This window comes from Ammospiza caudacuta, chromosome 2 (genome assembly GCF_027887145.1).
Source record: "Ammospiza caudacuta isolate bAmmCau1 chromosome 2, bAmmCau1.pri, whole genome shotgun sequence".
Classification (NCBI taxonomy): Eukaryota; Metazoa; Chordata; class Aves; order Passeriformes; family Passerellidae; genus Ammospiza; species Ammospiza caudacuta.
In genome coordinates this window covers 33,619,843-33,645,371 of record NC_080594.1, presented here as the reverse complement: position 1 = coordinate 33,645,371, position 25,529 = coordinate 33,619,843, and the positions used below count along the sequence as shown (strand labels likewise).

The window sequence follows — 25,529 nt, the reverse complement described above, 5'->3', positions numbered from 1 at the left end:
CTGTTCTGATCCTTTTACTGAGAGAGCTGAAGCTTGTAAATTTTGTTTTCTTCTTGTTTTATATTGGTTGTGTTGGGTTTTTTTTCTTCTTGGCTCCGCAGAGAATAAAAGTTTACATATCTCTACTGGTCTTCCACCATGTTTCATGCTCTAGAACGCTGTTCTTTGTCATAACATGATTGTGTTCCTAATTTCTCGTTAAGTAGAATAACAAATGTGTTTTCCTTCTCAGCTTCCCCATTTTGAGAGATCAGTGGTGACACCTCATTCTAATACTAAACAGTTTATTTCACTGCTCCTTTAGGGCTCTGTCTAAATCCTCCTAAAGTTGCTGAACACGTTTTCTCTGGTGTCCAACCTGGGTGGTTTGTCCTTTACATCATGACCCCTGGCAGTGCTGTCTTAGCAGAGGGTGACTGGCAAGCCATTTAGAGCACAGGTAGACTGAGGGCCTTGTGGATGATATTTTTGCATGTTGAATGAAGCCATAAGGAAACTATGAGTCAGCTTTGACAGTAGGTGTTCTACTGGAAAGCCATTGCCATTTTTTTCTAAATTATTGTTATATAAATCCTGTGTGCTTAGGGTTTGAATCTCCTGCTGGCCTCTCACCTTCCCCGTCAGCACCAGCATGGCAAGGACGAAGGGTTGCTAGCTCCAAACTTTGGATGTTAGAGTTCTCTGCATTCTTGGAACAACAACAAGACCAAGACACAGTAAGAAACACACCTTGCTTCCACCTCTCATTAATTTTGCATCTTTGGACAGTTCTTGTTCATCACGGATGTGTTATACTACTCTATGCGTATGGAAATACTTGCTTCGTTTCTCTTTGGAGAATAGAAAGGCATCTTTGGGAAACACCAGGTATCCTCCTCTTAGAGGATAAGTAGTGATAGAACCAGGTCTGTGCACTGTGCTTCTGGCTTCCCTGTCCAGGGTCATGGATATTCATACACCAGAGCCCCAGGCACTGAGGTCATAAACCCCTGCCAGGCTATTCTGGCTGTCCTGTCCAGCCTTGTAAGATAGACTCCAATATGGAACCCAAAATCAGAAGTTACTAGGATCACATAAAGCCATGTTTTTTTCTGGTGTGCTAAGAACTTAAAATTGGTGGAACTGTGATGAATTTGCGTCAATGTGTTTCCACAGTGAAATGGAAGTAGTAAGATTTGCCTCTCTCGCTAAACTTTTTGATTCTGCATCTTGAGATGTGCTCTGGTGATGGGCCGAGATAGGAGAGTTCAGAAAACATAGTTTTATTTGCCTGGGGTTTATCTGCTCCAGGATTTCAGGCTTTTCATAGGACAGAAGCATCGATGTTTGACTGAGTGACCTGTCACAGGTAACATTCTGTGTCTCAGGTTTTTGCAGACTATATGGCAGCAGCACAAGGCAATGATTTAGGAGTGAAAATAGGAACAATGGTGTTTCAGAGAAGGAAAAGGTGTGAATGTATTGATAGGAAGGAAAGAACAGCATGAGCTGGTATTAGCAGAGATATTTCTATTGATTTCTTCTGCTCTTTTAGAAAACGATCAAATCTTCATTGACTTCCAGCAGTCTTCTGTGAAGGACAGTGGATGTTCAGTAGGTACTGAATGGTACTGAGCCATTTTCTAATTCCATGTTTTTCCTCTTTTTTCAGTATAACAAGCACCTGTTTGTGCACATTGGGCAGTCGAGCCCCAGCTACAATGACCCCTACCTCGAGGCAGTGGATATCCGGCAGATCTATGACAAGTTCCCTGAGAAGAAAGGGGGCCTGAAGGAGCTCTTTGAAAGGGGGCCAGCCAATGCCTTCTTCCTTGTCAAATTCTGGGTAAGAGAAGGGCCCTCTGTAGGGTACCCATTTGCTGTGAACCTTGTCACTTTTAAAGCTGTGACCTCCCTGGCTGTTAGAAAATTGCTGCCTCCCAACAAATTTTTCCCCATGTAGGCAACTTAAATAAAACAGCCACATTTCTGTCACTGTCACTTTTTTTGACCCCACAAGATCTTTCCTTGACCCCACAAGGCACACTTTCTGGTCTGCAGCAGATGTATCTTTCACCTTGTCCATCTGTAGAGTTGTTCTTGACTACTGTCTGCAGATTTGCTAATGGTGACTTGGACCCTCTAGAATTTTTATTCATGTATAAGTAAAGAATTCAGAGGAAATTATTCTCTGCATACTTTTAGGCCTTCACTTCTCTCAATGTTGTGTAACTCCTCAGCCTGAAGCAATACTTTTCCATCTCTTCTCCTGTCTCTGTAGCTGCATTTTGTGTTATTCAATACTAATAATTTACAGATGCATACTTACTGCTGGAAGAGCAAGAGATAAGAGAAAAATATAATGAAATTGGATTATGCTGATAATATATTACTGAAATGACTTCTGGTAAATTGGTAGAAATCAGCCTGGCAAAAGCTTACTCACTCAATTTGGATTTTTGTGATTTAACTGAAATTTGCAAAAACTGTGCCATTGTGCTTCAAGGTACAAACAGAATAGCTTTGGTGATTGATATTATCATAGGAATTATGAAATTAAAAATAATAGTAGCTCAGGGCAGTTGTACAGTAGATGGCTGAGGGAATGTGTAATAGGATTTGGAGCCTTTCACCTTGAGTTTACCACATCATTCAACCTGAAGTCAGAGTGAGATGATGAAAAATGAGCTTTTATATCTCTTTCCCTTCATACAAAGTGGCACTGGAAAGCCTCCTGTCTGGTGCTTTCAGAAGGAAGGGTTAAGTGCCTTGAGATGCAACTTCCCAGCTGTGCCAAGCCTAGCCTTTCCAGAAATGAGTTGGAGAATGTTGGCTGGGACTCTTCTTCCCAAGTGCCTGTGCCTAGAGTGTTGGTTGCTGATGATTTTTGAGGACACATAATTTTATTACTTGCAGTCTCTGCTACTGAGCTGAGCCCTTTGTGGGATTAGCTCCTGGCAAAGTACAACAAAGCCTGCCTGGGGTGCTCAAAACAAAAGGTGGAAGATCAGCTCTGTTCTGGCTGGGAGAGAAAACAGCACCTTGCTGAGAAGCTTATCTTTTGACAGGGTATTTTGAAAGGTATTGATTGCCTTTTGTGCTTTGGAAGTTTCAAAAACCAAAAGGAAGAGCTTAGAGGGAGATGTTACACAGAGAGAATTAAACACTTTGAACTCCCTGACGTGAAGAGAGATAAATCATGAAATTGTGATCTGCTGCAACTGTGATTTATTTATCAAAATTGACAGTGTGCTTTTCTGCTTTTGTCGTTCAGTTTGAGGATATTGATGACTTGGTTTTTAATATTGGAAGTATAAATGTGCCCTATGCACCACGTCAGACCAACCTCTGTCAGGGTTTGGAAAGATTTAGATGGTGGCATGCCATCAAGCTGGGTTTTTTCTGCTCCACATGAGGTGTTCAGAGGGTATCGGCTCACTGGAATTTGGCTTGATTAAAGAGATGTGACATAGGATTTGAAACATCTGTACTCCAATGTGTGCACAAGGCTGTGGGGCTCTGCAACTCTATACTTAAAAGGACAGAAATATTTCTGGGCTTGGTTTAATATTTTGACTGTCTGATACTTTTTTTTGGTACCGTTGAATTGTTGAATCCCATCTGGAGTTAACATCAGGTTTTATTGGTGGCACCCATTACAGCTTATCACTTAGAAATAGGCAAAGTTTACAAGTTGAGTCATTAGTTAAATGTAAGTTTCTAAGACTTTTAAGAAACAAATAAAAAAACACACTTTTCACAAATAAGACAATATGATTGAAAACAAAAAAGGAAGAAAATTAGATTTCAGCAGAAATTTTTATATCCCTCTTCATTTTCATACTTTTGTACAAGTATGTGCTCGGGTGCTTTTTCATTTTGCTGCCTGATAGCTCTGGACAACTATACAAATATGCTGTTGATGTTCAAAGTTGCATTGGATAAAGCAGTTACTACACCGTTGAATTTATAGCATCATTTTAGGATAAAATGGTGAGTAGAATTAAATACTTGAAAGGATGCTTTGAGACATGAAGACATGATTGATTTTTCAGAGGTTCTGAGTTGAAGTTGTGGTTGCAGGTGACAAAGACTATAAACAAATCAAGGAATGAGTAAGTTGGGGTTGTATATCTGTAGTTTTAGGTTCGAAGAACCCAAGGCATGAACCTACCATTGCTACAGTAACCATTTAATATACCAGATGATCTGTTGTGTACTAGAGGCCTGATTCTAAACACCAGGGTTGAGGTTTTTTGACCTCTGTTGTAGCACTGAGGATCTAGTATGACTGAGAAAGAGATGTTCACCTTTGTTTAAAGGTGCTTTAAATTATCTATACAATAGCTAAAGGTTGAAAGTTGATGAGTTTGAAACATAAGGAGTGTTGCAGTGTTAGCAATTCTTCCTTGATTTTGGCATTGGGAATTTGGTACAATGAACTGATTTTTGGACTTGGGTTGGCAAGTTGTGCATGACATCTGTGTGACATTTCTCTGTGCTCCAAGTGCATTCTAGCACACGACAATGAATGTGAGACATCAGCCTCCCAACACATGGACAGTGGCAGCCCTGCTCTTTTCTGGGCTAATATTATCTCCGCCACCTGTTCCTTGCTTCTCCCTGTGAACTCCTCCTCTATGGATCGTTATTAATAGTTTGGGGAAGAGGCGTTCTCAGGGGTTTGCACATTAGTAGAATGGTGCACTTGCATCTTGGGGCTTTCAGAAGTTGTGAGACTCGGCATGGAAGACAGAAGGAAAAATGACAAATCAGTAATTCAGGACAGAGGTAGTACTTTGCACAGAGCAGTCATCTGCAGAGACATGAATCAGGGGAATTTTTGTCCTCCGTATGAAGAATGTATGTAGTAATTTCTTCTTGTTGATAGGCAAGTGATCTTCTGAGCATCTGTGCTCCTTTCAGCTAAATGGAATATACTTCTATGGGAAAGTGCTGAAGAGGTGGGCTGGAAACTGCTGTCTTGCACCTGGCTTCTCTCCTGTCACAAGCAAATCCAGTCAAAACAGCAGCAGTGCAAACTGCCCTCAGCACCCTGCCTTGCCCACTGGATGCTTTCAATCCTGGAACTGCCTGGAGAGCAAGGAATGGCAATTTGGTCTTCACTTTCACTCTGTTCTTGGTGCTCCTCAGGCAGCAAACAAGACAGCAGCTAGAAACAGAGAATTTTATGATTTTTACACACATTAATTTCACCTGCCATCACCACCACCCTTATGTAAGGGGACTCTGCCAATGGCACTTTCACCAAAGTTGTCCCCCACAGTGTTCAACAGCTTATTAGCAGCAAAAGGCAGATTGAAAGATTAAATTGCTGAGGAATTTTCAAAGAATTTTTTCCAGAGATGGAGGGGAGAAAGGAGCATATTAACTTGTGGAGGGCTACTATGCTCTTCCCAGAACAAATCCCTTCTATTCCCTCTAGAAATCCTGTCTTGTAGGTAATTAAACATGCTTACTTCTCTGGAAAGGAGGGAATCCCAGATGTTACCCCTCCCAGCAGGCAGATTTCACTCTTGTATGCAGTATGTGAATACCTGGGACATGCTATATCACAGATATCTCAGTGACTGTAGTTTCAGCATGTTTGGAAGTCATCAGGCAAGCTGTGGATAAGTGTGTCATCTGTGCTGAGCTTACAAAGCAAGTTAAACACATCCCAGACATATCAGATTTTTGCTATGTCAGAGTTGCTCAGGTTTTGCATCTGGAACTTCTGGGGCAGAAAGCAAGAACCCTGACTTTGTCAGATAAAGTAGTTTGGTCCAGCTGGTGGCTCCTAACTCAGATTTAGCTTGTAATATGTCTCATTTATTTGATCTTTACCTTTGCGTGTAAAAGAGACTGAGAACAGCTGTTTGAATGCTGGACACCACCCAACAGCCTGAATCCTGCTGCTGCTGCCCCCGCAGTCCCACCCTGTTCTAGCAGTGGCAAGTAGGAGCCTGGAGGGGCCAGGCAGCTCAGCCCCTTCAGTGAGACTTTCCTAAATCCTGCCTATGTCTCCTTTGGCTGCCTAGGCTGGGCTAAGGAATTTATTTAAGACCATCTCATTTGTTGTTGGACATACCAGGGCATTTGCCAGAGAGGAGTTGAGGCACCTGGGTTCTAGTCACATCCAGTTACGTATAAAAAAATTCTATGCATTCTCAGACCATAAAGTGAAGATTACCTCTCCTGCTTGATGGAGTTCTGGGAAGATGAATTTCCTTTGAATCATATTCACTGTTATTCTCTTGCAGTAACTTAATAAAAACCTAAACCAGAATGGAGTAATACTGCTATTCTCTAATACAGGTGCATTTGTGGTACAAAGAAAGTAGCTGCATAACTACAGTTATTTAATACCAAGGTCTTCAGCATGGCCATAACAATTCACTGGAATAAGCTGTCCTGCCTTCTGCTATCCCTGTTGCCTCCCATCCTCCCAACATATTCTTTGTTTGAACACACACAGGTGTTTCTGAATCAGGCCAGGTAACTGATCCCACTGAGAACTAACTGAGCAATTCCTCAGTGAGCCTTGTAGTACAGCTACAGAGATGTGTGTCAGTACAGCAGGAATGGGGAAGCACAAACTGCTCTGTAAGACTGACACTGCTCTCTCCTGGGGTCAGGACCAGCCTGGCATCAAACTACAACTCTGAGGTGCAGTTTCTCAAAAGACTCAAGCCAACCCAAGTATGTGTTGCTATGAAAATAGGCATTCTTTTTGCCCTTTCTTTTGTGATGCCACAAAGGCAGCAGCAAGCTCAGTGTCTACAGAAGGGGAGAAAAGTTGACTGTCACTTTCTAGACTGACCTAAACCTTTTGTGAAGTTGCTCCTTAAGACAACTAAGCTAACAGTATTTATGATCTCGTGGCACTTAAGAGACAGGTATTTTGCATGGCAAAGAAAGAGGGGCATTCATTATTGTGGTGGTCAAGTTCTACCACATTGCTTGTCCTTAGTGCAGCTCTTGATCTCAAATAAAAATCTCTTTACTGACATTGGTTAAGACAACCCTGCTAGAATGGTATCTAATGCTGTCTTAGTCACACTGTAGCAGGAACACACTTTCCTCAGTTTCCTCTTCCCTTAGCTCAGCTGGAAGAATAATATGCTCTGGAGCAGCCTATGGGAACTGATCCTTGCTTTTAGGCTGATGTGAATTAGCACATGGGCTTGTGGAGCACAGAGGAGCTCTGCTCTTTCAATTTTGAAGGGGAGGGAACTGAGCTGGGCATTCCCACACACCCCTAGTGTTTCTAGAGCTTAAGGGATCCACCACTTGTTTCATAACTGCGGTTGGAATGACCCCTGGTGGAAGCTTCAGACAGCCAGGATTTTTAGGAGTTCTGTCGCAACAAGAGGCTTTAGTTGGCCAGCCTTAGGCACCCACATTTGAAAACTGTGGCTGCTACTGGAGATGGGTTTGAATTCAGGTGTAACTGGGCCAGATCCATCAGTAACCTACATTCCTTATGTTGCATCCTGTCTATTTACATTTGTAGTACCTAAGCCTGATGTGTGTGTGTACTCACACATTCCTTTTCCCTGCTGTCTCTTTTCCCTTACTATGTTCTTAGGGTGGAAAAACTTTATTGCTGTTGCTTTACTATTTTTTCCTTTCTGGTGAGTCAGGCCAGTCTAGCCTGTCTATTGCACTGCTCTGACTCTGCAGTCTGCTCTCCACATGCTTTGTGAGTACCTCCAAGCCATGTCATATGTTTTTCATGTTAGGAGGATATTCCACCAGATTTCCCCAATGTGTATGCAAATCCACACCATTTTTTGAAGTGGAAATAGGATTTTGTTCAGTACTCTTCAGATTTCTCCTGCTTGCTCAATGCACATTGGTCTGCTTAAGGAGCTGGGGACAATCCCAATACTTCACTATCCTGGCTGTGTAAGGTAATGGTGAGAAAATGCCACAACCATCTATTGATAACCATCTGAATTTTTTTTGTTCTTCTTTTTGGCAGGCTGATTTGAATACCAATATTGAAGATGAATCCAGATCTTTCTATGGTGTTTCCAGCCAGTATGAGAGCCCAGAAAACATGGTCATTACCTGTTCCACCAAAGTGTGTTCCTTTGGAAAGCAGGTGGTAGAGAAAGTAGAGGTAAGGAGTAGACACTTGGGTGCAAGGTTCCCTCTGGCTGCCATTTTGTCACTTCAAGTATTTGCAGCCTGCCTTTGTATCTCAAGGCAAAATATATCTCATGCTTCTTGTCAGGGAGATGGATGCCATAGATGTAAGATCACTCAGCCTGCAAAATGCTTGTCTTAGGATTTCACTGAAGATCTGCTAGTGTTCGCTACTTTCCCCTTAAATCTCAGTTTCTGAGGAGATGTAAATACATATGACTCTTAGCTCTGCCGATGCTCTGGGGCTTTTTGGGAAGCAAAAGAAGGCTAGGGAATACAGATGTGTTTTGTAGTCCAGAAATGTGAAAACATATAAGCAACACCTCACTCTCACCAGTGTTTTTAAATAGATCATTTCTAAACTATAGCTATTAATTTGACTGCAATAATTTACAGACTATAGCCTTACAGCTTTATTAGATCTAGAGCTTATACACTTACAGCTTGAGCAACAGCAAATAACTGGGTTATGCATAGAACTGGCATTGAAGAAATTCTTTTTGATGCCACATTGAGCTGCTAAGAGAGCTGCTTTGACATGCCCCCTGCTGCCCTGTTTCTCAAGGAACCTCAGGATGCAGAAGCATCTATATGCAGAACACCAGCTGTTCTCATGTCAGCAGTCAGTTCAAGGTGCATCCTTCCCCAAAACCCATCTCCAGCCACATGATAGGCATGCCCAAAGTTAAGTGTTTGCAAAGGGATAGAGGGGTTAAAGGAAGGTGTCACAGTGCACATGAAAGAAGACCAAGCCTCTGGGGTGAAAGAAGGTTACAGACATTTAAGGGTCTGCTGTGGAATCATAGAATACAGCTTCAGTTTCTCTTCAAAGGCAGATAAAATATACAGGAACCAAGGTGAGAATGTGAGCAAAAAAATCCCTCTGTGTATCATTGGCCAGACCCTTTTTTAAGTGGGGGGCATAAATTCTATGTTCTCTCACACAGATCCCAGAAGGCTTTAGTCTTTTTAACTATAAAGCATCTTGAGCATAGTATATTACTATCATTACTTCCTGGTCTTGCTAAAGCAGTAGTTATTAACTTTTTCAGTTTATTCACACTTAGTACTTTTCCAGTAGAGATGCAGATGGAAGTGTAGGTGTCAATTGGTCTGTTCCTCTTAGTTACCTTTCACAGTGCCTTGAGGGTTTGCTGCTCAGAAGCTGGAACCCACCATTCTCAAGAAAACAAGAAATCAAGCTAAAGAACTTGGAGGATTCAAGGGGACTGACCTTGGTGCAAAGTACCGTGGTCACTGTTCATAAAATTATTTAAAAGTGCCACTGTAATTTTTCTGTTCTGAGTGCCTTTTGTGACAGTGCCTCTGGTGTGCCAGCACAGCCCCACGTGCCCCTCTCTGTTTTTCCCTGCAGACAGAGTATGCGCGCTACGAGAACGGACACTACTCCTACCGTATCCATCGCTCCCCTCTCTGCGAATACATGATCAACTTCATCCACAAACTCAAGCACCTTCCCGAGAAGTACATGATGAACAGTGTGCTGGAGAACTTCACTATCTTACAGGTAGGGATTTCAGCTGTTTTCATAGCAACTTGGCAACATGTAAGCACCATGCAGGAGTTCACTGTTGAGAGTCAAAGCAGATTTCCTTTTATAGCTCAGCATCTAATTGAACTTAATTTCTTTCATGTGTATTGCACTTCAAGACCATTTATGGAGCTCTAGAGATGGTAACTCATGCAGAGGAGCAGCAAAAGAATTTGAGAGACCTGGGTAAGAGAGAGATAAAAAGAAAAGTAAAAGGAGAGCTCATGAGGCAGAGAGACAAAGGAAGGGGAATAATGGAAAAGTCAGCGAAGGAAATGCTCATTCCACTATTTCACAAAGATTGAGGTCCTTTCTGTGCCCTGGCCCTTTTTGCAAGGTAAAAAAAACTCATAAGGGCATTGTTAAATGGCTATAAAATTTTTCTGTGGGAAGAGTTCTTCACTGACCATATTAGGGGGGAAAGAAAATTGGTTCCTCAGGACCACCCGGGACCTGTACAGAATATGGAGACATGCAAAGGAGTTGTGGGGAAACTCTGTGACACCTTCTGAATCACTGCAACCTCTAGCTAGGTCAGGATCATAAGGCTACAGCAATTTGATTTCCATTAGTGTTTTGTTATACTGGAAACCTTTCCAGGCTCAGATGCAGCAGCCTAAATTTGGGAAGAGGGCAGACAGCTTAAAAAGTGGATTTTTCTATGGACCGAATTCTGTGTTCACCTCTGTAAGAGGCATCACTGATCTTTGCCCAGAGAACATGAGGCTGGGTAAGTAGAAGAGGTGCTGGTGGCTGTATGAAAGACTGGAAATCAAAGTGGTTTTCATTCCATTCTCTGAAGACCTTTGATAACTGCAGGCAACTCGTTTCACTGTTCTGTGGCTCAGACACATCAGCTATAAAATTCAAGGTTAATATACGTCATAGGGCATTAAGTTTATTTTTTCATGCATGTATTAAGATCTTAAACATCTGGAGGAAATGAGGAGTAATAATGCTGAGAGCTCTTTAAGATGAGCAAAAGCATGAGAGGGGCAGAGACAGAGAGATGGAAGACTTGTGTGCTGTAATCCATACAGGGGAACATTGTAGCTGCCTTCTGCATGTTTCATTCCTCAGTTAGGCCAGCATTTCCTATAAATTCTAAGAAAAAACCTGTCACATGGTTATACTTCCTCAGGGGTTTTGTTTTGAGAAATCTCATGTCCTTCCCTATCTCATGTCCTTCTCTTATCTTCCCTTCCCATGGGAAGGCATGTCCCAAGTGGGGGCTGGCACACACTACCTTGCAGTGCTGTGCAAGATGAAAGTGCTGCTTCCTGAGCAGCAGCATGGGCATTTCCCACTCCTCACTGCAGAGATGAAAAACGCATTATGTAAGGCATAACCTCAGTCCCCACTACCACCTTTGAGCCAAGTCTAATTATATTTTTTATAAACCCTTTTATGAGCTTAGAATACCTCTAATCCCATAAGCATCATTTATCTTGCTTGGCACTTTCTCTGGATCTAGAACTCCCCAAGATTTCAGAGCCCGTTTTTCAGAAAAGGGCCTGGTGCCTTAGCACACCTGGATGTATATAACTCACCACATCTTGCAGAAGAGAGGACTTCAACTGCAAATCCAATCATGAAGTAAGAAAAGAAAACAGACCAAAATCATACTGCTAAAATTAATAGGAAAGTTTGAAAACAGCTATTTTCCTCCTGTTTTCACAAGAACAGTTGGGCTTTGGTACAGTTCAAGCCTCCAGCTGGAATGGTTTTCTTCTGCAGTTGAGCTTGTGCTGCTGCTGCTAAAAATCTGTGTTCTCCAGCAGGAGAGAACTTTAGCTATGGCACAAACTCAGGTGACAAGAATGTGCAAAGCTGTGCAGTGACAGAGAGAGGGAAGCTGAGCTAGGAGTTGTGAGAGCAATATTTCTCTTGTCTCTGCCACCTAGTGCATGCTGCACAAACTAGGACAACACTACTCCTTCACCATGCCGCTGACAGAGTCACGCTGTAGAGACACTAAAGGGTCCTGAGGGGCCATAGAAAAAAATGGGAAAAAAGGAGCTTCTGTAAGAATGCATGAGTGTAGCAGCCATCCTTCTCTCAACATGTGCAGTGTATGGAATGGGAGGTGTAATGGAGTCAAATCTGTAAGTCTCCTGTAATAGGAGTTCTATTCTTTAATCCTCGTGTTCTGTGTCTACCATTGACAAGCAGGAGCAGATGAAGGAAAACAACTGTCTATGGTTGTGATATATCACTATTTGTGTGAACAGAAGTGGGTGTGCCAGAGGAGGGGGCCCCTCTATACGCAACAAACAGAGCAAGAAGAGCTTTTTTTTCCAGAGTGAAACACTTTCACTCTGCTGAAATCTGCAACATCAGGGGTGGCAAGTAGAGCACTGCTTGGTCACAGTGAACTTTTTGTCATCACCCTGTCTCTTCACTGCATTGTAGTTCTGAGGATGCAAAAGTGCTGCGGTTTGTGGGCCAAGCTGTGTATCGATCCTGCACTTCTCTGTTCTTTGTCCATTGCTGACTTTCTGCTTTGTGTTAAATGTGTTGGAATACATAAGCAGAGAAATAGCAGTTGCCATTTCAGCTTCTTCTCCTTTTCTGTCTAGGTTGTGACAAACAGGGACACACAGGAGACCTTGCTGTGCATAGCATATGTTTTTGAAGTATCAACTAGTGACCACGGTGCCCAACATCACATCTACCGGCTGGTGAAGGACTAGAGACTCTCTGCCCTGAGTTGTCCATGGAATGCATGTCTAAGAAAAAAGTCTGTGCTTGAACAACCCCTGCCCCCCCCCCCCCCAACCAAACTGAAAAATAAACTGCAGATATTGTGTATTTTCAGAAAAGTACCTCTGAGCTGGTTTGTGATTGATAGAGTGAAGTCTCCATCTCCAGGTTTGTGCAAATGGGCAAAAGATTTGGAGTCAAGGAAACAGGCAAATGACTGCTTTAGGGTCTCACCACAATCAGCACCCTGTGAAAAGCATTTCCCACAGTGCACACCCAGGGTGTGATTACACACATAAAAGGAGCGTGTGCACCTGAGCATACAGGTGGGGCAGTGGCAATGGCAGCAGCTTCCACAACTCTGATCACATATGAACAGGTTGAAAATGTTCATGCTACACCTGGTCTGAGTGTGTGCACTCATTTACATTCATTTGAAAGCCAACACATGCCCAGACGTGGTTACCATACATTTATATAGGTGTCAGACATACACAGTCATGTGCCTGTGTGTAGAGGTTGCACATATGTCCTGCACAGCTGCCTGGCCACATCAGCAGTTGTGCAGTCACAGGCTCATTCAGCCTTGCTCTGTTAGAGGCTTGTTTCTTCTTCCCTCTCTTCCACGCATGACAGTGAGAGACCAATCTTTCTTTTGCGTTTTAAATAAAATTATGCTTAGAAAATTGGGTATGTTAAATCACGTTGTCTTGCCCAGTAGATTTCCTCTAGGTATCAAGTCTGATAACTTGACAGACTAAAATAATTCTTGCTGCTTTTGCTTCTGTTCTCTCTGCACAGCTACCAATGCTCAGTGAGCCAGTCTGTGCTCTTGTGCACCAGCAAAATAATTGTTTACAGAGGTCAAATTATTCCACCTGTTAGTTGCAGACAGTGAGATGCACAAGTATTGCACAGGATGTCATTTGGTGAGCAAACTGGAGGAAAAGCATGAGAGGGAAGAGTGAAAACAGCTTAGCTTTCTGTGTTTCCAAGGCAATCAAACACAGCCTCTCTGCTTTACTTGTAAACTGAGGTTGTCTATTCAGAGAGGAGTCACTGAGAAGCAATAATCTTGGTCTCCACAATGCTGCTGATGTGGGGGAAAGATGCAGCTATTCATGTTGCCCTGAGGGAAGAGGTGGTTTGCATGATGCTCTGGCAGAGGGTGAACAGGAAATCTATTGGGTGGCCAGGCAGAGTCGTGTGGCCTGGACAATCAATTTAATGGGGAAGGGGGACTAATTGACTTACTTCCTCACTAGGCAACTGCATGCAAGTTGATCTGTTGTAACTGTGAAAGTGTGGGTTTCCATTTGCACGTGGGAGGGTCCCTGACAGGCATGAGTCTTCACCAGGCAGACCCTGTGCTTTGAAGCATGGGAAGGAAATGATAAGGGTGAGGAGGATAGCAAAGACAATGCCATGAAGTCAGAGATGGAGAAGGATGGTTTGTTTCCTGTTATGGAAAAAGTGATATTTTTTCCCCCCCAATCTTGTAGACACTGCATTCTCAGAGGCTACTTTAAAGGACCTTGCAGGGCTAGTGCTGTTAACCTTCTTTGTGCAGGAGCCAAAAGTGGATGGTCAAGAACAGAAAATTTGCTTGCACCTATTAAGCAAAATCTGCACCAAGTTCCTGCTGTGCCTGCTCTCTCCAAGACAAAGAAATACCTTCAAGAACGGACTTCCAAACAGTAATACAAACACACAGATGCCAACAGCTTTCCTTAAGATCTGCATGGCTGGTAATCAGAATCAGTCAAGCTTGGAGAAAGATGAGCCAAGTACTTTAAACACTGAGAAGACAAAGCATCTTGAAATACCTGCTGTTCTGTACTACACATGAAAAATCCATACAAGCACAGGCTGCTCTTGCCCATCCATTGGGTGTTATTGCTAGTCCCAGCCAGGTGACCAAGCCACCCAGGACTGAATTAACTAAATCTCTGCAAACCAGGCATCCCCTCCAGCTGGCCACATGGGTATGAATGGCACCAACTGTCTACAGTCCATTGGTGATGCATGCACCTGCCTGCTTCAGCCCTGTGCAATCTCCTTCCTGATCTCTGAACCATGTGTGGAGCAGGACAAATCAAATAAAACCTTGCTAATAAGAAAAAAGACTGACCCTTGGGAAAAGTATTCTTGGCCAATGTTTTGAAATGAAGCCTGTACAAAGAAAGGGCAGAGAAAGTCCCCAGCAATGGAAAATTCCTTATGATGTGTATTAGTACTCTCCTGCAAACATGAGCTTGGTGCCTTGCATGCTTTCACTGCTAGGTTACACCACAACAGCAGCCCCTGTGGAAGTCAGTCCCTGAAGAAGATGAGCCCTAGAAGTTCACTTAGTCCATTAGTTGATCATTAGTAAAACCACACTAAGCGAAGTTATAGATTTTTATCAAGGCAGTAAACATGAACCAACAGGCTGAGGGACAGAGGAAATCTTGGCACAGTTGATTTTGGGACACTTATTCAGGATTTATTTTCAACTTAATACCAGTGGAAGATTTTTCTCTGGCAGTATTCCTTTCTATGCTTGCTCTTGGAGTTCACAGCACCCTGGTGTCAATAACCAGGGTTAGCAAGAGACATCTACTTGCCTTTGAAACTCAGTGGAGAAAGGAAAAGAAAATTTGTGTGTCTTGGAGAGCTCACTTTTATGTAGGCCAAGATATGAAGAAGATTTAGTAAAGCTAAGAGGCAAAAGAAGTACTGGTAATTTTGATGTGGACTAAAAAGCTTCTGTCCCCTTGCAGAATGGGTGAGATCCATGCAAAAATACTTCAAAGACTGGAAGGACTGTAGCTCTCTGTCCCCAAGGCTTCCTTTCTTGGAATTTCACCAGAAGAAACCCAAACAGTGCATCAAACTAAGAGCCAGCTGCAATTTTGCTAAAAATAAAGCAAAGCAAACACAAAATAGCAGCATATGTAAAAAAAGACAGATTCAAGAGGAAAGGCTAACTGAACTCTAAAGAACTGACAACAAATGAGGATATCAAAGTGTCTTACAAGTTTATTTTCTGTTGGGGCAGAAATACCAGAATTATTAACTTAACCTGTAAGAACTTGCTGTAAAATCAAAGGACAAAACATTAAAAGCTGATTCCCCGGGTCACTTCACAGCCACAACACTGAGACCTTAAAAGGCAAAGTGACAAAACAGATCTAAATATCCATGTTTTCTTTATAACAAAGCACTTAAAAGCTTTCCATTTAACTGATTCCCTTTTTTTCTAATGTACATACTTCAGTTTATCAGCCCTAATTTGTGCAGCTACATCTGCTTGTGGAATCATGTCAAACTGAATTACTAAAATGATTCCACTTACTGATAGTCTTCTGAGATAAGACAGACCATGGGTCTGAGCAACACAGAACTAGGCAAGTCAGGAGCCCTCCCTTCATCTGCACTTCAAAGCCAAAAGGAACACTTCAGGTAAGACAAGTTCATTTGAATTCATTCATGTATTTGTGGTGAGGGGGTGGGAACTTCTTAAGCTGACATTGCCAACAAAGACAACATGTAGGTGGGCCTAGAGACAAAGGTAGGGATTGAATTTAAATCTCCTACTTCAATATCTAGATCCAAGGATCATTATTTCCTTGAGTATAACACACACACTTTAGCCTTTGGTGCAATGGTTTCCCAGTGGCATTTTCTTCCCTATTACCCAGCTCATTTTTGTCTTGCTTCTTTGACATTTGGACCAGATGAAGGAGTTGAGGATATTGCGTGGTTACAGCAAAGAATAAGAACTAATTCAGACAGGTGATAACACCCTCAAACTTGCTGTAGAGCTGTGGAAGGGGCAGGAGGAACACATACTGAGCCTTCAAGCAGCTGCCAGGGGGTCATGCTGTTTCACCAATCCTGCAAGCAGAGTCTGCATCAAAACCAAGCAGGAAGGCAGCAGACAACTTGCATGCTTGTACTGAAATGGCAAGATCAGGGCTACTCTCTATGAGGGAAGGCTAGTCAGAAGCTTAGGTTGACCACAGCTCTGTCCACAACCTCACAGACTGTGGTGCAGTCCCAGACCTCTTGGACACCAGATCCAGATCCACTACCATGTTTGCCTGCTGGTTCAGCAATTAGTCAAGACTCCAAATCTTGACTCCTCTCATTTAAGAGGCCATACAATTTTGGCCTCTTACACGAGCCACAAAAGTACTGGTGCTCGTTCTGAGGAAAACTAATACAGCGTCTTTAGAGAAAAGCACCCCCTCATCTCTTTGAGGTGCAAAATACAGCAATTGTGATGGAAAGAACGTCAATATAAGCAAAGTTAGAAAGTCTAGATGGATGATTTCTTTCTGTCAAAAAGAAGCAAAGACTTTGATTTTCAACCTTCTTAATTTCCTCACAGCACTCAGCTCTGTTGCCACATTATGATTTCATCTGAAATGGGTGGCTGGGACCAAAGCCACAGACTTGCTATTACAGAAGAGGGGGTACATCCTGTGAATTACAGTGGAGAGCATCCTGTTCTAGATGCCTCAAATGCAGCTACTCAAAGATATTCTCAGAAGCTGCATGTAGCCTTCAGGTTTGCTGGTCATATGCCATGGATTCAGGTACACAAAATCACAAAATTAAGGTTGAAAAAGACCTTTGAGACTGTCAAGTTCAACTATGACCTAACACCACCTTATCAACTAAAGCATGGCACTAAGTGCCACATCCATTTTTTTTTTAACACCTCCAGGGACAGTGACTCCACCACCTCCCTGGGCAGCCCATTGCAATGCTGAACCACTCTTTCTGTGAAAAACATTTTTCTAATGCCTAGCCTAAACTTCCCCTGGTGCAGCTTAAGACTGTGGCCTCTTGTCTTGTTGCTGGTTGCCTGAGAGAAGATGAGGTGCAACTCCTGTTCCTCACTGTATGAATAACATCAGAGTGCCCTCACGTTAGATTTGGTTGCATGTGGAAGATGGCTAGTTGAAGCTGGAACACAGGTCCAACAGAATACTTTCCTAAACTTAATGGCATAATTGAGAAGAGACCTGCAGATAAATGCAGTTTCCTTGGTACAAAGTGTATCCACAGTATCAGCAACTCCAGTCCTCAGTTTCACAGTGATTCTCAAGCTCTTCCCTAAATCATCAGGTTCATACTAAGCTCCCATATATGTTTGGGTTTTTTTCCTGCGCATGTTTTACGTTTTTTCCAAAGCAGACACAAAATGATGACTTGATTTCACATATTGATTTTTTACTTAGACTTCAACTATAGAAATCCCATATACCTTGGTATAAAGCTGCTTTGCTTATGCAACAGGTAAAGAACACAACATCATGCTGTCTCTTTTAGAGTGAAGAACCAACTAACAATAACACCACCAACAAAAGTGTCAAATGTGTTCTCATTGTCTGCTGACTTCCTGTGCCGCTTCTCTTTCAGGAAGTTGTTGTTTATTTCCAAAGTTTAACTTACTAAAGATTGGCATCAATTCTGGAATGAAGATCCTTCAGTCCTCAGGTCTAATGGGATTTGCTGCATTAGAGCTACAGCATCCAGGAGATGGACTCTTCTTGGAGCCTGGAACCAAAGAACCAAAAGAAGTGCTCTCCACAGATCTCTATCTCTTGGTGCATTGCAAGATATATTTCCTTCATTGCTTGCTTTAAGGTAAACACACAGCAAAGTTTGTTTACTTCTGCATGTAAATAAATCACAGAGAGCTGTAGCTTGTGCTTCTCTTGGGGAGGGAGAGAAACAAACATGCAGTAAATGACAGTTGTGTTGCTGGCAGCACTGCCACCAGGATGCTTCGAGTCTGTTGAACCAAGCAGTTTATAAAAATCCACTTAGGACATGATGGAAAGTACAAGAGAATATATTTGATGTGGACATCCCCTTGAACTGAGAAGTGTGACAGCAGCAGCAGTACCAGAGAAGGAAATGAGAATACACAGGGGACCTCGGAATGTGAAACAGATCTTCCTTCTCCAAAAACATTTATGGTAAAGCCTTGAGTTGCTCTTCATACACTGTAAAATACAGTTCCTCTCAGGAGGCCCATGTCCATAACTGCACTACTCTCCTTCTGTAGGCATCTCCGCCCCAGTTCTAGGTTGCTTCCTCAGCACATAACACTTCGCTTAGTGGTCCATGCCAAAACTTTCCCCAGCTCTGTTAAGACAACTCAAAAGTCTTCTGCTGGAGAGAGTGTTTGAAATTGACTTCATTCAGTTTTTGTTGCACTTCCACTGACACCCAGAGGAAGGTAGGTGGGGACTTTCTATATGATGTCAGAAGAGCTCCCTTATGGCCCTGTCTCATAGCACTACAGATAAGAATCATTAAGATTGGAAAAGATGTCCAAGAGTCCAGCCATAAACCCAGGACTACTGTGTCCACCACTAAAACAAGTCTCTGAGCACCATATATACTAATTTTTGAATACTTCCATAAATGGTGACTCCATCGCTTCCCTGAGCAACCTGTTCCAATGTTTGAACACACTTTCAGGGAAGAAATATTTTCTAATATTCAATCTAAACCTCACCTGGCACAGTTTGATGCTGTGTCCTCTTGTACTATCGCTTGTTACGTGGGAGAAGAGACCGACCCACACCTGTCTACAACTCCTGCTGCGACAGGGGAACACTCAGACACGGTCTCCTGTGCTAGAAGCCAAAGCAACACACCGGCAGTCGTGGTGGGCTTCGGACCAGCGAGCGTCTCCGCCCGGGGTTGCCGCTCGCAGCGGCGGTCGGGGCTGCACTCCGGGCCCGGGCACCAGCCCTGCCTGCCTGAGCCCGGAGGGGGCTCCCGTCCAGCCGCGGGTCCCTCGGGGCAGGGGCAGCTGAGGGGGGCGGTCGGAGTCCCCCGCCCCGGCAGGAGGGTGCGCCGGGGGATGCTCCTGGCGCCCACTCCAGGGGTTTCCCGGAGGGCACCGCGGGCGGCAGAGGGAGCGGGGCGGGCTCCAGGCAGAGCTCTGCCAAAGGGGCTCCGGCGGGCGCAGGACGGAGCGGGTGGGGTGCGCTGGAGCAGCGGGCCGGCAGCGCTCTCTCCCACCCTCCATCCCTCCCTTCCCTCCTCCGCGGGGCTGGAGCCTCCCCTGGGCAGCGCCCCCAGCTCCTCCCCGCTCGGTAACGCCGGTCCGAGCCCCTCCTCCCGTTTCCGCTGGCAGGAGCTGGGGCCGTGTCCTGCCCTACCTCCGCCGCTCCCCCAGCACTCGGCCCCATCCGGCCCGGCCCAGGGACGCGCGGGTGAGACCCGGCGCCGCGGGGGGCGAGGGGCGGCGGGGACCTGCGGCCATTCCCGGCCCTGGGAGAGGGGAGGTGGCGGGAGCGGGGCGGCCCGGCGCGGGGGTGCCGGGACTGCCCCTCACGGGGGTCGCGGGATGCCGGCCCGGCCGCCGGAGATGCTGGGGAGCGGCGGGGTCCTGGCGGGATAGTGCTGCGGGTGGCTCGTAGGGGCGAGGAGTGTTTACTGGGAACAATAACCCCCCACCCCCTCCTCCGGTGCCTGTGTGATTTTTGCGGAAACAGGAAAGTTAGTTCGGAGGGATGAGTCGAGCCCAGCGGCGTCTGCGTGCGCGGTCCTGCTCTCGGCCGGGGAGCCCGCGGTGCCCATCCCGCACGGCAGCGGATGGCTCCGGCTGGGGATGGATTTGTCCCCGCCGCCGGGGAGAGCACCCTGGGACAGCGCTGCTGGCCGGCGGGGGCTGCCTCTGCCGTGGCCTTGCGCACCCCCGAGGTGCGGCGGGCACCCGTGATGAGGGGCTGAGAGCGCGCAGGGCACCCGTGAGGGGACGGAGACTGCGCCCGGCCGCGATGGGAGCGAGCCCGCCCGGGGCTGACAGCTCCGCGGACGTGGTGCCAGCGGTTCCTGCCTTCCCACTTCTTATGTAAAACTTGACTCCAGCGTGGCCTTTTCCTGTTGGAGCTTTTGGAAACTTTTCTTGCTGTATCTTGGGATATCCGCCTGTCACCGTGCTCCTGGTGGGAGGTGGGGGCTCTGTGAGGTTTGCCTCTCGGGAGGGCCTTCAGCTCCAGGGATTTCTGATGGGCAGGGGAGGACCTGAGGTGTGGGGATGCTGTGTTAAGGAAAAATCACACTGCAAGAGCTGCATTTCTCACTTAATCCTTCTATCAACTCTTTTGTTCTGTGCTTTTACACTGTATAGTTCTGTGGTTTGAACCATGGGAATGGGGCACCTGATTTTCCTACCTGACCACACTGAACTTACTTTAAGACTTGGGCATAAGTCACCTGGGATATGTCTGGGTAGAAGTTAAATATTCTCTAGAACAGCCATGAGAGTCAAATCAAAGTGTTTGTTTGGGCTCTTGGCCCATTCCTAGATGGGCCTAAACATTGCCTATTGAAGGCAAAACTTAACATGTTCCTGTAGCAAAGTTGTTAGTAACAGGTGCCACAAATTGTTTTAATGGTTTGTTTGTTAAGCTTTGTAGCCAGGGTATATAACTGCAAAGGATAGCAGCCACTGAAGTGTGCATTCATGTGAGTTGTATTGGCATAGAATGTGGGGACAAAGTTAGCACTCCATAACTTTTAGAATGTCTGAAGATAAATTATCAATGTGATGTAGAGAACACCAGGGAAAAAAATCTGTCCTTGCAGTTTTATGTCCATTGCTTCCATTTTACATTTTTCCTGAGCTCCAAGTATGAAAACTGATATAAAACAGAGCTAATATAGCTTCTGCCTCCAGATCTTTCCCTTTCATATTTTTAGACCTGTGATGATCAAATTGCATATCCTACAGAAAAAGCCTTTTCTATAACAGGGCTATAAGACTTGTGGCATGCTTGGTTTTGGTACCTGCACTTTCTTTAAACCTAATTCTCTTTAATAAAGCTGCATAAAAAGACCTCGGGGTCAGAATATAACAAATGCAGTGTCATTAGCATTAGTCAGGCAAAGCTCTGAGGTTAGAATGGCCCTGTTCATCTCTGTTGAGCAGGATAGAGGGTTAACTGTGAGTGTCAGTGTTATCTTAGCTATTTTGGTTATTTTAGCAGAAAGTAGCTTTCAGAGATGCATATCCCACAGTCTTTGCTTTCTGTGCTATTTTAAGTTATTTTCTTCCAAAGCATGCCAAACCTCAGCCTGTCCATGAGGGTATTTCCATCACAACTGTGTATATTTAGTGTTTAACCCCTGTCTCCCCAAAGACACAAACTAAAAAACTGCAATAGAAAAGTGAAACACAGGAAGAGCACAGATTAAAATAGCAAACCAGCACTGAGGTGGCAGCACTGACTGGAGGAGTTACTTTCACATTTGTTTCACAAGTGAAACTAGCGAGTTTTCACCAGAGAATCCAAGACTTTGTCTTGGTGTTACTCTGAGAAAGCTGGAGCAGAAGTGGCTGCTTATCTTAGAAGTAGTATGTTAATATTCCCCAGATACTTGGGTTTTACAATTGCTTTTCAATACTTGGGTTTTACAATTGCAATTTTTTGCCCACCTCAGCTTTTCCCTTTTATCATATTTCAGGATTTTGCTGTTTGCAAATGACTGATGCGCTGTTAGTTTTCTGTGTTGAATGTCATTAGATTTACTGATGCATGACAAAAAGAGATGAGAATGCTTTAAAGAGGCTGAGAATGAGCCAGTGCTGTGCCCTGGAAGTGAAGGCAGCTGACAATACTCAGGACTATTTTAATAAGATTGCAGCCAGTACCCAAGGAAGGGATTATCTCAGGTCAGGGTCTGCATCAACAGGGTCCAGGACCAGGATTCCCACACCTGGCTGGAGGCAGGGCACAGCTGCTACACAGGTTGGGCAGGCACTGAATGCCACAGGCAGAGCTAAAATGGGGTCCCTGGTGCCACGAGCAGAGAGCAGGGGTAGATGTGAGGCTTTTAAAGAGAGCATTTAAAGGCCTTTCAGTGCTCTCAGAGCCCTGGTACAGCATTGAGGATCATATGCTGAGGGAACTAGGTTTGCTCACCCTGGAGAAGAGAAAATTTGATGGGACCTATGGAGACCTCCTGGTACTTTAGAGGAGGTTCTCCGGAAGACAGAGCTTCTTCACTCTTTTGTATGGTGACTGTATGAGGGACAGCAAAGGGAAGTTGAAATGAAGTTCAGGATAGATGTAATTTGCAACAAGGAGGGCAGTCAGATGCTGGAACAAGTTGCCCAGAGGGGTTGTGCAATGTCTGTCCTCACAGGTTTTCAAGGCCAAAGTGGATGAAGTCCTGCTGAGACCTCATAGCTGGTCCTGTGTAAGGTAGAGCATGATGGAACCCCCACAGGCCTGCTCCAACATGAATTCTCTGATCCTGAGATCAAGCAGCCCTTTGGTCTGAGAAGGAAGGAGGTGTGTGAAGCAATGGCAACACTTGTAAATACCCCAGATGAAGAAATGAAGGAAGGTTTTAGGATGCTGATGTGTTGCTTAGATGCTAAAAGAAATGAAATTAAAAACTTTTCTTGGTGTGCTCACAGCTTATGCTGGAGAGGTGTGTGTGTGGGTAGGGGAATGATTTGTATTTATAAACTCACTTTCCTTTAGTAATTCTCAAATCACAAAGTGCCTTTTTGGTGTAACAGCACTTCAAGATGCATTCTGGAATGGATCAAACCATGCTCTTTCAAATTTCATGTAGGAAGTGTGATGACAATAAAGCATGGTGCTGAGCTTGGGGAATGACAAAGGAATAGCTCTTATTTGAGGGTTGTCTTCTTTGACTCTCTAGAAAATAGATTAAACATGCCAGGACCAGCAGATCATTTCCACATTTGTGCTGTGGTTGTTAACAGACCTTAGGACTGAGTCAGTCTTGATGAGGCCATCTTAGCAATACCCAGAGAATGTGAGTGGATCAGAAATAGATACTTGTCTTTCCTCTCTACATGGCAGTGAAATTGTGGAAAAGTGGGCCTGTCCGCAGGAAGTGCCATCTCTTTGCTCTGTGCAATGCATGTTGGAATTTAATTTTGAGAAGATAAAAATTTTGTATATTTTACTTATCTGTTAACAAGATACTTTATTGGAGACCACAGGTATTACTAGTGCCCTTCTTCTTAATCTTTCCTGATCTCCTAAAGCTGACTTCCAGAGGCTGTTTCTGCTGCTCCTTGTAGCCTCCCTTAATGAAACATGCATTGCTGAATGTCAGTGCTGTGTTCCCTGGGAAAAAACCCATCAAATCTGTCCTATGGGTTACTTCCTGTGGTTCAGTGCCATGTTTTCTGTGGCGTGTTTGTCATGAGGCTGGACTCTGTTCTCCAGTGAGAGATGTTGGATGCTTTCCTCATGCTGCTTGCACAGGTGTTTCTGGGAAGGTGATGTCTCTGTGATTTAAGTGTTAATACAGCTGGACAGCACTGTTGCTTAAATGTCTTTTAAGCCAAACCTCACCTTTCCCTCTTTTTTCTGATGATATTCCAAACACTTGTATTTATTACTGTCAAAAAATAAACCTTGAGGGCTAGAGTTTGTAGAATGAGGCAGGATCCTTGGGCAAAGCCCAGCTGCTGCAAGGTGTCACTGTCTGCAAGTCCAGTAAGAAAGGAGGCCTCTGACTGTGCTTCACATGGAAGAAAGAACAGATAGGAAATGTGGGATCCTGAGTAAGTAATGAGCTGTGTTTTGATGCCAGTGGGATGTATTAGTCTGTTAAACTGCCTATTGAGGAGGGGTGAAAAAATTCTGTTGTTGAAAAGCTTTTAAAATCAAGAGTACAAAACAGACAGACATGTTGTAGAGATAGCTCCAGGCAGATGGGGCAGATTAAATCATAAACATATGCTCCAATAAGCCTTTAAGTGGACAAAGGTATTAATTAAGCTTAGCATTTCTTTACAGGGATGTGAATATGATGTTGTAATAGTATGATAACCATGAAGTAGTAACATACATTTAAAAGACTTGAAGTTTGCATTCATCTTTGTTTCAAAATGTATAACAGGAAAACTTTAAAGTTTTTTTGAAAGCACTTTTCCCTTTTGCTGTAAGAGTTCTCCTTTCTAATGCAAACACTGTCATGCTGCTCTAATTCCTGATATTTCTGAAGGTGGAAGTGACTAGTAGCTGGGTGTTTATTTCCATGATGCCTGTTACGAGTGCAAAAGGGGAAACAAGCTGCATTAACTAGTAAAATGCTGATGATATTTTTGGGGCTGAGTCACTGTATGTCTCTAGAATCAGCTGAACTGTGTTAACTGGGCTTTAGTTTCTACTCCGATATTGCAGAACTGCCTGCCTTTGCCCTGGGCTGTCCTCACTGATTTACAAGTGCTTGGATTGGTCTGTGTAAGCTCACAGTGAGGGTGTGATGGAATATATTAGCACAGGACTGGCACAGGACCGCAGGAGCTGCGTTATCCATGTGTGGTGTGTCTGGGCAGGAGGCAGGGCTGGACTGGGGAAGGAGCTCAGGGGGGACTGGGTGGCAAGGCAGTAACCTTGAGGAGGCACTAGGCCAAGGGAAAGGAAGTCTGCAACCCTCCCCTGGGAGGAAGGGCTGGAAAGGAAGGATGAGGTGGTACATAGAACAGAGAGCTGAAATGTCACACCCTGTCAGCAGGTTTGAAGGAGACTTAGCTCAAAATTTTGAGACTCTGTTCTAGGGAACAGGGATCAATACAAATCTTCGAGAGCATAGGGCTCTGTGAACTCTCCTATATTTGGTGTTCTTTAATTTCATTCTGAAATTCATTTGACCTGAAAGATTGAGGGAGGCAAAGCTTGAAGTTGGAGGAATCTTGGGTTTAGGTCACTGGTGGGAAGAACCCAAGTGACTTCTCTTGTGCAATTGGGTGGTCAGTGCTGTCTCCTCAAGTGCCTTGTGGCAGTATGCTGACAATCACATTTATGGTGATTGCAGCTGTACTCCAAACTCATGTTGAGCACAGGCAGGAGACTTTCTGTTTGCAGTTGCACATTTCTAAAGGTTAAATAATTCAAGAATGCTTTCAAAAGCGTACTTTGTTTTCTGTTTCTCTACTGGTGTTTTTTACCTACAACTCTGCATACAGTTCAGTGTAAGGTGGTTCTGCCAGGATGTTCATCCGGCTTTGTTTTAAACTGTTCCTTGATTTTGTAGATACATACTTATCCCAAAATCAGGGATTCATTCAATTCAGTTTTTCATTCAATTTTAAGAGTGTAGCCATATGTGAATGAAGGTTGTTACCTGACTT

The 25,529-nt window shown here is 44.2% G+C and overlaps 2 protein-coding genes across 5 annotated transcripts in view; both read left to right on the top strand.

Annotated features, from left to right (window-relative positions):
* TEAD4 (TEA domain transcription factor 4) overlaps positions 1–12,494 on the top strand; it is a 49,922-nt gene extending 37,428 nt beyond the window's left edge. For 2 of the 3 annotated variants that reach the window (XM_058825054.1, XM_058825055.1), the window contains 6 exons: positions 586–716; positions 1,652–1,825; positions 7,967–8,107; positions 9,509–9,661; positions 10,286–10,415; positions 12,265–12,383. In XM_058825054.1, coding sequence (XP_058681037.1) covers positions 586–716; positions 1,652–1,825; positions 7,967–8,107; positions 9,509–9,661; positions 10,286–10,415; positions 12,265–12,320 — 785 coding nt within the window. In that variant the 3' untranslated portion in view covers positions 12,321–12,383. Of the gene's footprint in view, positions 1–585; positions 717–1,651; positions 1,826–7,966; positions 8,108–9,508; positions 9,662–10,285; positions 10,416–12,264 lie in introns of all 3 variants that reach the window. The other variant, XM_058825056.1, reaches the window with a different exon arrangement.
* Positions 12,495–17,873: 5,379 nt separating this feature from the next.
* Positions 17,874–25,529, top strand: part of TSPAN9 (tetraspanin 9) — a 169,532-nt gene continuing 161,876 nt past the window's right edge. Inside the window, exon 1 of one of the 2 annotated variants that reach the window (XM_058822517.1) lies at positions 17,874–18,028. The gene's annotated coding sequence lies outside the window, so the exon portion shown is untranslated. Of the gene's footprint in view, positions 18,029–19,516; positions 19,615–25,529 lie in introns of those variants that run through there. The other variant, XM_058822511.1, reaches the window with a different exon arrangement.